At 48.2% G+C, this 13,890-nt stretch overlaps 1 protein-coding gene across 3 annotated transcripts in view; it reads left to right on the top strand.

Annotated features, from left to right (window-relative positions):
* The first annotated feature begins 643 nt into the window (after positions 1–643).
* The window catches only part of REEP1 (receptor accessory protein 1), a 111,586-nt gene continuing 98,339 nt past the window's right edge, over positions 644–13,890 (top strand). For all 3 annotated transcript variants that reach the window (XM_036263456.1, XM_036263454.1, XM_036263453.1), the window contains exon 1: positions 644–693. In XM_036263456.1, coding sequence (XP_036119349.1) covers positions 662–693 — 32 coding nt within the window. In that variant the 5' untranslated portion in view covers positions 644–661. The remainder of the gene's footprint in view (positions 694–13,890) is intronic.

Genomic DNA, 13,890 nt, shown 5'->3' with positions numbered 1-13,890 from the left:
AAAATGATGTAAAGGGATGTTTGGGGAGCGGTGGTGGCAGTGAGCTGGTAGGCAGAGACTAGATCATGTAGGGACTACAGAATTTTCATTAGGGGAGACATATGCCCAGATTCGTTTCTTACGCAGTTAATGCTGTGAGGGGCAGATTGGAGGGGCACAGGTACGTCCCTCATGAGGCCGGCGCTGTATCTGAGTAGGGATGACGGAATCCCAACCGGCACAGGTAGACAGATTCCCAAGGTCCAGGTCCCAGCCTCAGTTTACCCACCATAACACTGTGGGTGGGGCGACACCAGGGTCTCTGCCCTGCATGTTGGGCCACCTCAGGATTCCACTTGAGCAGCTAGTGCCCTAGGGCGCACGGAAGAACCGTCCGAAATCAGCAGCGGCCCGGGGCGAGCCGGGGCGGGGCGGGTCAAGCTGGTGGCCGACCTGCTCGCTGCCCAATCGCCGCGGGCCCACCGAGCCCCGGGGGCTGGGGCTGCCGCCGCAACGTGCCGCGGCTGCGCCGACGCGCGAGCGCCGGGCAGCGCGGCGGGCGCACTCAGTCTGGCGGCGGCGGCCGTGCGCGAACGGACGTGCCCGGAGCGCCGCAGCCGCCCAGCCGCCCGGAGCCGCCCCGAGCCGCCCCGCTGCTCGGGCCGCTGCCCGCCCGCCCGCCATGGTGTCATGGATCATCTCCAGGCTCGTGGTGTAAGTGGCCTTCTTCCCCGCGTCCTTTCCTTTCCCTCTTCTCCACCCCCGGCCCGGGCTGCGTCCGCCCCCGGCGCTGCGGCTATTAATACCCGGCGGCCGCTAATTTTAGTAGGTACAGTAGCTGCTGAGGTCGCCGGCGAGCGGGCGCCGCAGGACGCAGCGACTGCCCTGCGGGGCCCGGCCCGGGCGCGGGGGACCGGCGGGCGGGGCCGCGAGGGCTGGGGCGCCCCTGCCGCTTTGTTCCCCCGTTGGTGAGATTTGCAGAGGCCCCAAATGGGCGCGCCGCGGTGACACGCGGCTCCCTCCTTTGGGAGAAATGCTGGCTGGGGTCGCCCGTCGCTGCGCCCCGCCGGCCGCCAGGCTTTTGTCAAGCAAAAATGACAGACAGAGCCCAGACGAGCCTGGGGCGCTGCCTGGAGGGGTCAGCGCGGAGAAGGGTGGAGAGATGGAGGCGGTGCTCCCAGTGGGGTTGAAAACACTCCTTTTTAGGTTTCTCAAATTGACAGCGGCAAAGGCAAGTCCCCCGTGTCTGATTCCTTTGGCGGGGGGGTTGGGGTTGAGAGAGAGAGGTAGGGGCAGGCATCTTCGGTAATTCACGGGGAATTTCCAAGTGACAGCCACCCGATGGTGGCGATGACACCTCCCAGGCCTTGCAGGAGAGCACAGAATCATCTGGGGTGAGGCCTATGTGAAGTCATTGGGTGTGGGCTTGGGGGTCGTTTTTTCTCAAGTCCCAGAGCTGAGGAGACATTTAAAGAGCTCCTTCCCTCGTGGATTTACTCTCCTTTGGAGATAGACCAGGCTGTTCCAGGTCTCTTTCCCTGACCATTCTCCTCTGAGGCAGGTCAGATTTTGACACCTGCTGGGTAGAGTCCGGGCTGAAATTGGTCTAGGCGAGTGGGTGGGAGGTGATCCTCAGGCTTTTTCTTTGTCTGAGAAAGAGGGGCTCTGGACTCCCCTCGATCAGGTACCATCACTCCCTACGTTTTGAAACATCTCCCATTTCCTACACAGTTCTTTACTGATTTTCAAAGAAGCAGTCAGGAGTAGCCTCCTGAAGTCTTTCTCGGCATTGTCTCCTGGTGATTCTGGGCTTTCCTACCAAAACCGGAGTGTATGCCTCAGCCCCCAGGTCTTGCAGGCCTCTTCACAGCTGTTGCCGACTGCTGAGCGTTTGTGCTGTACCTCAAGGTGGCATGTTAAATATTTAAGAGATTTCTGCGGGCAGAACTTGCATGAATAATACAGGGAAGAAGCTGGCACTCGGTGCCCCACCTCATGTCTCACCAAAGCCTGTCTTGCCTTCAGGGTGGTATTTTCTCTCCTAAAGTAGCGCTTCATATTTGCCAGTGGCTTCTGGGAGGGCCTCAGGTGGGGCCAGAGAGCTTAAGTCAGCCTGGCTGGAGGGCTCACTCTCTATAGATACTATTGGGCTGGGGAGTGTGGGCTTCTGGGGTTCACATACCTCCAACTATACAAGGCATTTGAGGGGCGTGGAGAGAAAGGTATATATTTGGGTGGAGTCTAACAACCACACTCCCCAGAGGCAGAGCTTCAGAGAACTTAAATGACCATGAGAACTGCCCCTCAAGTCAGCCTACAACCCTCTCAAGTGAGTTTGTGGGATTCAGGATTGTTATTCCCACTGTCAACTCCAAAAGGTCAAAGATATCACCTGTTCCCCTAATCCCGAGTTCTCCACAGAAACCCAACATGGAAGTGTCACTGAGGAATTATTAAAACTACTTTAATAAGCAGTGGCTGTTTCATGTAAATAATACCTCTTCATTGTAGGAAAATTAGAAAATGAAGGTGAATAGGCTGAAAATCACCTACATTATTACCACACAGAGATAGCTAATGATCATTTTGAGAGGTATGTTCTTCCTTATGCATATATACACATTTATAATTACAATGGAAGGAAATTATGGATTCAGCCTAAATTTCCATATACCTCTTAGCAAGGAGTAGGAATACCATGTCAGGAGTCACAGAATCCTTCGTTCAAATCCCGGTTCTGCTTCCTGCCAACAAATCACAGTTTACAAGAGATCCTAGTTCATAGGCTAGTTCACCTCATGTTTCTGTGCAGAGATTTCAGTGACAGCATGTAAGTTGGCAAGTACCATGAAGAGCAATAAATTGATGCTCTCTTCTGCCTTACCAGGTACTGAAGTGGGTGTAAGAGTTCTGGAAGGGGCTCTCTGACTTAATCTACTCCTGTGGTTTTCAAATTGGCTTCCCTGAGGGCCACCCAGCTCTGGGCTCCCCAGCCCTGATTCAGCACAAGCAATTCCCCTTCTGTTTTGTATATTGGGGTTCTAGATAATATAGAATCTGCAAAATATATGGGTCCTGTCCTCTCCTTCAGAGGGAATGTGACTTACCCAAGGACACGAGGTGAGCTGGTAAAGAAACAGGCTCTCTGCCCTGGTCGGTTTGGATAAGTGGTTAGAGCATCAGCCTGTGGACTAAAGGGTCTCGGGTTTGATTTTGGTCAAGGGCAAGTACCTGGGTTGCAGGTTTGAACCCCGGCCCCATTTGGGGTCATGCAGGAGGCAACCAATCGATATGTCTCTTTCACATAGATGTTTCTTTCTCCCTCCCTCCCTCCCCACTACTTTCTCTAAAAAAAAAATCAATGGAAAAATATCCTTGGGTGAGGATTAACAAAAAAAAAAAAAAGGAAAAAGAAACAAGCTCTGAGGTTTGGGTCCAATACCCTCTCCACTTCTGCCCAGCCTTGACAGTGGCCCTAAATTGATCTCTTCAAGCTCCCAAGACCTCTGGTATAGAATCCTATGATTTTTGTTCACAAGTCCCATTTTCTCTAAGCAATCTCTTCATGGTTTTATAAGCCTCTGTTACATCAAAGAACATTTAAGGAAGACCTATCACTGTGTTCTGAGGATGGAGAGGGGTGTCTTCCTTCTAGCCAGAGACCTCAAGACAAGCTGATGGCATCTAGGGAGAGCCAGCTGGTGCTTGTGGATGTCTGTGTTGCCATTGGCTGTGAACGTTTTTAGGTCAGTGATTGTGGCTCATTTCCCTCTCCAACCCTTTGCCCCCATACAAGCTCTTTTTTTTTTTCCTTTCCTTTATGGATTTTAGAGAGTAAGGAAGGGAGAAGGAGAGCGAAATAGAAACATTGATGAGAGAGAACATTGATTGGCTGCCTACTGCTAGGGATTTGGCCCACAACCTGGGCATGTTTCCTGACCAGGAATTGAACCAGTGACCTCTTGGTGCATGGGTCGATGCTCAACCACTGAGCCATGCTAGCCAGGCACAAGGGTCTTTTTTGAAGTACCTAGAACCTGAGTGCGCTGGTTGTGTTGAAGGAAATCAGAGGTCCTGGGATAAGCAAAGGAGTTGGTCAATGTTATCCCCAGGAGATGGAAATCAGTGGGCATCAGGACAGGCTTGTGCCCCCTGAGCAAAGATCTTGGAGTGAAGATCAATATAAGATGCTGCTTTCTTGCCAGCTGCCGTTCTCCTGACTCCCTTGGCTCAGCCTATGAAGGATTAAAGAAGAGGTACTTAGTGCAGTAGCAAGGTTGACCTTGTTAGAATCTGTTTGGTATCTTCATGGGAACTTGTTTAGGACTGGGATGCTTGCCTTCTTTAAAATACTTTGTTTTCTTTACAAACAACTCAAGACCTAAGCAGGAATGCATTTCCACTGAGGAAAATGTTCATGTGTGCTGGAGGGGCACACAGAGGTTGCCCTGTGTTTTCTTGGGGGAGTGCACTGTTTTAAAGTATGTATTCCAAGGAGCAGGTGTTGCTTCATTGTCTCTGGACAGAATTTTGACTGAGGCCCAGAATGTTAGATCCAGAACATCACTGCTGGGGTTAGTAGACAAAAACTTCACTGCATGGGAAAAAAGAGAGTCCTTCAATAAATTTTCCAAATAACTGATAGCTATGCAGGGAAAAAAACCCTTATTTCCATATTGCACATCTTTTTAAAAATGTTGGTTTTTAGAAAGTGCAGTCTAATACTTAAAACAGAATCTCAGTTTGGTGGCAGAACGTCTGGCGAAGCGCTAGAACTGCGATGGGAGCGTGAAGTCAGTGTGCCCTGGGTCAGCAGTGTACAAGTAGAACAGACGGGAAGGAATGTGGGATGTCCTCAAGATGTTCCCCAACTGTTGCAAAACAAATGATTAAGAAAAGAAAAGGCCATAAATTCTTAAACATAAGCTTGCCTTTTCTTGGGGCCTACTTTAAAAAAGTGGAATGCAGAAAAATGATCCTGTTAATGGAGGGTTTGGGATGGTTGAGGAGTTGTTTTCTGGCACTGTGGTATGGCACAGGGTAGGAGCTGGGTAAACGTTGAAGATGAATTGTGAGCGGAAAGATGTTGGGCTGGAAGCATAGTTGGGTTCTATCCCTAGCCCTGGTCTGACTCAACATTGGAGTCCTAAGGCCAACCCACCCTGGGTCCCGGCTTTCTGTCTATGAGACAAGGGTGTTGGCCGGCATTACCTTGGAGGTCTTATTAAGACTATTAATTTTAAGAACAGTGCTTCTGCGGGCCCCTACCTTTCTGCCTCCTCCCCCGCTGGCCCCAGTACACCATGTTTGTTTATAAGCAGGAGGAGTATCTTCAAGGAAGTGAAAAATGCCAGCTTAGATTTCGCTGCTATTCTGCTGCCCTGTTCTTTGTGTATGAATCCTGCCTGCCTGCTGGGAAGTAGCTTTTGCTACTTCTTCCTGCTGTGTCTTACTTGAAGGTTAGCTGACAAGTGAGGGTCTCACCTGGTGATTATAGGCTCAGTCCTCCTGCTGAAGTGAGAACTATCTTCTTTGGGGTGTGTGTTATTTGGCGGGAGGAAGAGCACTGGGAAGAATGAGAGAAGGCCCTCACCTGGTGAGGCTGTTGTTTTGGGTTGTGGATGTGTGTTGTGTCTGTATGCTTCCCAAGGGAAGACTTGGCCACATGTAGTCAATGCATATGGCACCTTTGGGATTTCACTGCCAAGGATGAGCCCATGCCCATCGGTTACCAGGATTCTTGGTGTCTGTGGGAATTTTTCTGAGAACCAGCAAGCGCTAAGGGAGTTTGCATTTGATCTATGAGGAAATTTTCTGTTCCCTGATGGAATGAAAGATGGATAGTTATATACACATATAGTTTGTTCTGAACTTTCACATCTCATCTGTCTTCACACAGAAGCACAATGTTTTCCCTTTGGGCTTTTTTCAGCCACACCCAGGGGCTTTCCTGGGATTATAGAGCAAGAGGAAATATAGATAAAGGACCAACTGTCTGGCACACAGTAAGGGTGTCTGAGGAGTCTTGACAGGTAATCTGGTATAGGCCCTCAAGCATGGAGTACATACGTAGACCAGGGACGGCAAGTGAGTTTCACATCGTATGACTGAGAGGAGGCTGCCTCGGACGCTCTCTGGGTTGGGCTCTGTAGAGAAGGAGTCTCGTGAGTGATGTGTGTGGGGAAGATGGCAATGGGGCACACACGTTGGTTTAGTATTTGCTCTCCCAGACTTAGCCTACTCCCAATCAGAGAAGGTCTGTACCTCTGTCAGAGTTGTCCACACTTCCCTAAGTTGGTAAATAGCAGCATCCTTCACCTGAGTTAACATCTTCTCCTGACATTCGCCTCTACCAGGCCTTGTTTGTTATCTGGTAGTGCTAAGCCAAAGGTGCCTCCTTGATGCCAGCTTAGGGAGCTGTCCAGCCTAGGGCCGTCCAGTTGCCTCTTTTAGGACACTATGCGTATACCACATTTCCCCTTTTTCCTTTTCCTTTCACCAGGCACAGCTCAGTTAAATTCTTCCTTGGCTTCTCTTGTGTCGTAATGTATTCACATCCCTTCTGTCTTCTTGTATGGGTCTGCAGGTGGTACTTGGGGCTTCACTTGACTTTCCTATTTCCTGGCAATATGCCACCTCCTGCCACTCAGCCAAAGGAGTGGGCACATGACCCAGGCCTAGCTACACATTTCTCTGGGCTCAGAGTTGGGTCCAGAGGTGGATATGTGACCCAGACTGAGTCACCAGCTCTTTCCCCAGGGTTTGTTGATGTGAAGCTGAGAAGGGTTAGCTTTGCCTACAGAGCCCAGAGCTGGAGAGATGTGAAGGTGGGGCCGCCGGTGGCTAAATGCCCTGGCACATGGAGCAGGCCTGTAGACAAAGGGATGAATATGACACAGCAGAGATCAACAGAGATGAGGCCTGGGAAGAGAGGGAAGGAAGCTGGTGCAAGTCTTGATTCTAGTTACTCAGGCCCCAGTTCTTGCCACTTCTCCTTTTGTATGCCTTGAGCTGTTCCATGTTCTAGAAGGAGAGCCTCAAGTAGTGCTTGTATTATTAACTATGTATTTTGGTGGTGAGGATGGACCAGGTTATGCTGCAGCAGCAACTCCCAAGCCCCAGTAGCTGAAGACAGCAAAGGTGGTTTCTTGCTTTACGCTGCCTGTTCTCTGGGGTTCGCAGACACTCTGCTCAGTGTGATCACTGGAGCCCCAGGCTGCCTGAGTCTTCTTCGTCTTCGCTTGCTATCATTGCCACACAAGGTAGCCGGATTCACTGTGCTGGGGAAAGAAAAATGGGAATCATGCACTGTCTCTTAAGCACTCTAATAGAAGTGACACATGTTGCTTCTGTTCACATTTCCCTGGCAAAGAAAATCCTGTGGCCAAGCCTGGATTAAAGTGGTTTTACTAAACGTCTGTGAGCAGCGCCAATGACCACCATATATGTTGGATGAGTGAATCCTAACCAGCTTTGCAAACTTCTAAATGTCTTTTTTTCCCCCTACAATTGGTGTAAAAGGGGATTTTTCCCCCTCTTGAAAATGGGAGAATCTTAACATACTCCTTTACCTTTTTACATTAGAAAAATCTCTCACTCTCCTTTGACTCATTTTCTTTATTCTGTTTATGAGTTTAAAAAGGCAGGTCTTGCCCTGGCCAGTTTGGCTCAGTGGTTGGAGTGTTGGCCTGTAGACCAAGGAGTCCCGGGTTCAATTCCAGCCAAGGGCATGTACCTGGGTTGTAGTTAGTTCCCGGCCCCAGTTGGGGTCATGCAAGTGGCAACCAGTCAATGTGTCTCTCTCACATTGATGTTTTTTTCTCTCTCTCCCTCCCACTCTGTCTGAAGGTAAATGTAAAATATCTTCTGGTGAGGATTAAAAAAAAATAAAAATAAAAAAAAAATAAAAAGGGGTCTTGATTTTGAGGAGAAATGAGCCGTTGTAAAGAACTGAGCCATTCCATGGCTAAACCCTCGAAGGTGCCCTAGGATTTCATTGTGCTCGATGTGTTTGTCTCCACCTTTGACTCATTTTCTTTCTCCGTGAGGCCTCCCTGGGGCCTCTTAACTGAAGATGATTTCTGTGCTCTGGGTCTCCAGAGTGGCGCAGTCACTTTGTATGTTATGCTGTGGTGGTTTGTGCATTTTTCCTCCCCTTAAGGGCCACGTCTGTTCCTTTGTCTCTCTCATAGCTCTTTAGGTGTAATAGGTGCCCAGTGAGTACATGCTGGGTCACGAATGAGTCAGGACCTTGCTACTCAAATTGTAGCCTGTGTACCCGGCCGGAGTTGCTCAGTGGTTAAGTGTTGACCCATGCACCAGGAGGTCACTGGTTCGATTCCCAGTCAGGGCACATGCCCAGGTTGTGGGCCAAATCCCCAGTGGGGGACTTGTAGGAGGTGGCCAATCGATGTTCTTTCTCATTGATGTTTCTATCTCTTTCTCCCTCTCTCTCTAAAATCAATAATGAAAAAAATATTTTAAAAAAATTATAGCCTATGACCGATATTTTTTTCTCTCTCTCTCTTCCCCTATCTCCCTCCCGGTCTATCTGAAGATAAATGCAAAAATGTCCTCAGGTGAGGATTTAAAAAAAATTGTAGCCTGTGTACCAGCAACACTGGCATCACCAGGAGCTAGTCAGGAATGCAGAGTCCCAGGACCTGCCTGAGACCTAGTGAATCTATCTGCGTTTTAACACGATCCCTGTGAAGCTTAAGAAGCACTGAGTCAGGTACCATCTTTGCCCCTGTGGAGTGAAGAGACACGGACTTGCCTAAGGTTCCCATGATTGGCGGTAGAGCCTCTCTGGTTCTGAGGTTCCAGCCCTGACTTTTTATGAGTGCTGTATGGCATAATTGGACTCCCCCAACCCACTGTCCAACCACAGGGATGAGCCCTTCACAGATGGGCTGCCTGATTGTGATCTGTGTAAATCTACTTTTGCCGCAGCTGGGAGTTGAACTGTCAAGTAAAACCTATCAGACAGAATATTGAGCTGAGAGGGTCATGCTGCCCAGAGTGGGATACAGCCCGCCTGGAGAAAGAGGCACAATGAGGCAGTCAGCTGACGCTGGGGACTCACGGTGGATTACAGAAACACAAAAGGACTTTCACGCATGAGAACGTGAGGCTGAGAACCACTGTCCCCATGTGTCCATCCTGAGGAAGTCGCAGTATTCAGCACGATCTGTATCCTCTTGGGCCAGGCCCTGTAAGCTGTGGAATTCCTACCAGCGAGTCTGCTCAGCTCTACCTTCAAAATCCTCCCTCGTCCAACCCACTCCCATCTGCACCGCCAGCACCCTGTTCCAGCCCCAAATTATTGCTCTCCCGACCATTTAAAACTCTTTTAATTATTCTCCCTGCTCCTTCTCCTATCCCTCCAGTGATTTGTTAAAACTGTAACTTAGATCATATCTCTTACCTGCTATTTAAAAACCTCCTGTCACACTGAGAGTAAAATTCGGACTCCTTACCATCCTCAACAAGATTAAGCTAGACCTGGGCCCTGCCCTCACTTTGTATTGCTCTCCCACCACCCCTCACTCAGCAACATCACCCTCATTGTTCCTAGGAGAGGACCAACTCACTGTTTTCTCTTCCTGGAATGCAGTGCCCTAGACAGACAGCCCAGACCCTCTTCCTCGTTGCATGTAGGTCTCTGCTCACGTGTCACCTGTTCAGGGAGGACTTTTCTGACCACCTTCTCCAAAACACCCCCAGCCACCACTCTGTCCTCACATCACTCTCTGAGACTGCGTTTAATGCATTTGCTTATGTGTTTATGGTCTCCCTCTCCACTGGGGTTTGAGCTCCATGACTTTTGAGACTATCCTGTTCACAGCTGTTTCCTCAGGGCCTAGAGCAGTTCTGAGTTCATAGTAGGTGTTTTAAAAATAACTGTGGAATGAACGATGACTTAATATTCCCTTTAGGGTTAGAAGATGCTTTTTAAACACTAGATTTGTAGAAACTTGATTTGTGACCATGGCAAAGAACCTACCCTCTCTAAGCCTCAATGTTCTCATCTGTAATATGAAAGATTTGATTTCTATTTCTGACAATATAGTCTGAAAACCCTCCCATAATAAAACTGAATTTTAAAACTTCTCAGATTTGGGGGTAAAATGGTACACTGATCCCCTTAAAATGTATAGTTGAGTTTTTAAGTATAAGAGAATTTGCCAGGAGACAGAACGGAGATGGACTCATTTTACAAGAGTACACCCTGGTACTGTAGCAGCTGCCCGAGAGACTACCCTGAATTTTAGCTAAAACAGCCATTTGTTACCATCTCCCCCGGCTCTGTGGGTCAGGAGTTGGACAGGACACAGCACACAAACTCATCTCTGTTCCACGGTGTCTGGGTCTCGTGTAGGATGAGGCAGATGGCAGTGGCAGGCTGGGCATCTCTTCTTGTCATATGTTCCAAGACATCTGTCTATGGTCTTTCCATGTGATTTCTCCAGCCTGGAGACCCCAGGATAGTCAAATGTCTCATGTAGTGGCTCAGGGCCCCAAGAGGGAGTGTCCAAGAAGCATCAGCAGAAACAGCAAGACTTTTTATGACCTGGTCTCAGAAGTCCCAGGATGATACTTAACGCTGTGTTCTATTGGCCAAGCAAGTCACTAAGACCATCTTAGATTTGAGAAGAGGGAGACCGTCCTGTCAGTGGGAGGGTACAGCCATCTTTGGAATACCAAGCTGAAGGATTGGCCCATCTTGGTTTTAATATCTACATAAAGAAAGGAGGGCCTTGGGCCTATGGAAGTGATAAGTCAGAGCTGAAAGTCTGTGTAAGGCTGAGACATGAAGGGCTGTTCCACACTAGTGTTCTGAGTAGAAGGGTAGACCCACAAGCACAGAGAGATGACAGGAAAGCTTGTCTGTCTTGCCCTGGATTCTTCGGGGGAGGCGTAAGAATTCTGGGGGGGATCTCCCTTGGGAATTTGAAACTGTCCAAGAACCTGTTATCATATGAGTTTGTGGTTTAAATGAACACATCCCGTATGGTCTGAGTACCCTCAGCTGAGAGAGTAACATAAAAATGTGTCCTGGACCATTGTTAACTCCTGGGGCACCTGGCAGAAATTACTCATCTCTCTAAAACATCTCAATACGTATTATATGAAATTATCCTCAAAGAACATAAATTCACATTCCAAAATTATGAAACACATGAGGTAGCAACCCCCATAAGAATGAGATAACAAACACTGCAAGCAACAGGATTAGCTCTGCCCCAAAAAACTAAACAAACATACGTATATTATATGTAATGTATAAATAACTATTACCGGAGATCTTAGAATAAGTCTTTTTAAAATGAGAAAGATAGCCCTGGCCAGCTTGGCTCAGTGGTTAGTGTCGACCTGCAGACTGAGGGTTGTGGGTTTGATTCCTGGTCCAGGGCACGTCCCTGGGTTGCAAGTTCAATTCCTGGCCTGGTTGGGGTCATGCAGGAGGCAACCAGTCGATGTGTCTCTCTCATGTTGGTGTTTCTCTCTCTTACACACCCCCTTCCACTCTATCTGAAAACCAATGGGAAAATATCCTCAGGTGAGGATTAATAAAAAAATAAAATGAGATGAAAAAGACACAGGAAAGAATTGAAAATATAAGATGACAGTAGATTCTGGGGGGAAATGGGCAGAAGAATGGGCCCATTAGAAAAAGAAGGAATTCTAAAAGTAAAAAATAAGTGAAATGAAAATCCCAATGGGTAGTTTAAAGTGATGAGGGATTGAACACTGAGGAGGTGATGTTTCCCATACTGCATCTTGAGGCTGGAAGAGGTCTTAGTAGGAAGACAGGACCAGAGACAGGTCATTCATCAAGGTCACTGCCTGATTGACTAGGCCGAGACTTGAGGCCAAATCTCCAGTTTCTGAAAGTGTTTGGATGTGGAAGAAAGAGGAGCTTTGTTTTTGTAGTTGGAGGGTTGGACTAGGACGAGTGGGTGAGTAGAAGACATATGTTTGGCTCCATAGAAGGAAAAGTTTTCCAGTAGTTGGTGCTAACGTGAGGCAATGAGCTCCTGGCTTCAAACCCTAAGACCTTTCAACTCTAAACTCATGATTTCAATCTTTTCCCTCATAGTGGTAGAAGAAGAGAGGTAAGAGATGTTGGAAAGATTCTCTTTTTCAATGGGTAGGCCTTCCATCCTTGTTCAAGATCAATAGGTTCATTTATTGATTCATTGCCCACTTACTGTCCATTTGCTTTGTGCCAGGCACTACACTGAGCACAAAGATGAATGAGTTTCAATTCCATCTTTGAGAAGTTTATGAGGTTACATAGCCAGTCAGTGGGAAACTTGGACTTGGAGCCAAGGTTCTTCCTGCCTGGCCAGTGCTCTTTCCAGTGGGCGGGTATTGTGTGTGTGCGTGTGTGTGTGTGTGTGTATGGCTTTGGTTGGAAATTGTAGGGAGGAGCCCTTTCAGCAGGGGAAGTGGTGGACTGACATATGAAAAGATTGAACTGCTGCATCTCTCTGCCTGGGGGACACTGGCACCCAGTGCTGGAAGGAAAGGGAAGGCAGAGGAGAGGGTGTGCTCGGTGAAAACAGTGTGGGGCAAAGAGACAAGTGAGCTTGAGCATCCTCACCCACCGTATTACTTGACTGTTGCCGCTGTAAGAGATAAACAAAAACTTAGTGGCTCAAAACAACACAAATGTAGTCTCTTGTAGTTCTGGAAGCCCGAAGTCTGCAATGAGTTTTGGGGGCTAAAAGCAGGGTGTTGGCAGGATTGATGCCTTCTGGAAGCTCCAGGGGAGAATCTATTTTTTGCATCTCCTAGCTTCAGGTACCTGTCAGCATTCCTTGGCTTGTGGCTGCATCACTCCAGTCTCTGCTTCCGTAGTCACATTGCCTTCTCTTCTGTCCTCATAGCTTCCTGTAGCTCTTTTTTACAAGGACACCTGTGATGACCTTTAAGGCCCTCCTGGATAATCCAGGATAATCTCCCCATCTCAAAATCCTTAATACATCTACAAAATCCTTTTTTGCCATATAAAGTAACATTTACAGTTTCCAGGGATTAGGACCTGGATATCTTTGGGGCCATTATTCAGCCCACCAAACCCGTCGCTGCTGGCCTCACTACCACCATGCTGAAGGGAGTTCATCGAAGAAGAGTTTAAAGAAAGGAGAACACTACTGTGGTGTTCTAATGTCTTCTTTTATCTCCATGTCTGGACTCTGCTTGATTTGTAGAAATTGATTATTGAGTCTGTCAGTAGATGGCCACTGGTGCCAGTTCAACACTTAACAGGAACCCCCAATTTAGGGTACAGTGAAGAAGGAAACTATTCAGTGCAGAGGGCGCAGTTGTGACCCAGCATGGCCGTGAGAACGGCATGGCTGTAGAATAGCTCATTAGTGTTACAGCACAATTATGAAGCAGCACAGCTGTGGACCAGCACACCTGTGAGGCAGCCCTGGGGTGAGGTGGCTCTGCTCTGCTCCACTGTGCTCAGGTTTAATGAGACTTCTTTGGTGTTTCAGCTCCAGCCAAGAAAACAGTCTTCTGTCTTGCAGAGGGGAAAGGTAGAGTGCACTTCTCCAGCTAGAAGGGAGCTGACTTATGGAGACAGAAGTCCTGCCTCTGGTCCCTGATTGGTCTGTCTTCATGCAAATAAGGACTCCAAATCCTCACAGTTCTATCCAAAAAGCACTGTTTTGATTGGTCAGAATGGACCTGCTCTGATTAATTGGTGATGATGCTAATGGGGAAATAGCTGTTTAGCTCTGATTGGATGGGGAAAGTCTCAGTCCTCTTTGTTGAAGCAGTGATTCCAGGAACTCCCTTATTAGGGTTAACTCAGATGGCAGGAACATAGCAGTCAGGCAGTTCAGTGCAGGAGGCAGTCAGTTTAGTGCAGGCTTCTCCCTAAACCTTGGCTTG

This window comes from Molossus molossus, unplaced genomic scaffold (genome assembly GCF_014108415.1).
Source record: "Molossus molossus isolate mMolMol1 unplaced genomic scaffold, mMolMol1.p scaffold_m16_p_15, whole genome shotgun sequence".
NCBI classification, from domain to species: domain Eukaryota; kingdom Metazoa; phylum Chordata; class Mammalia; order Chiroptera; family Molossidae; genus Molossus; species Molossus molossus.
Note: the sequence above shows the minus strand (reverse complement) of the source record. Positions and strands in the feature narration are given on the sequence as shown.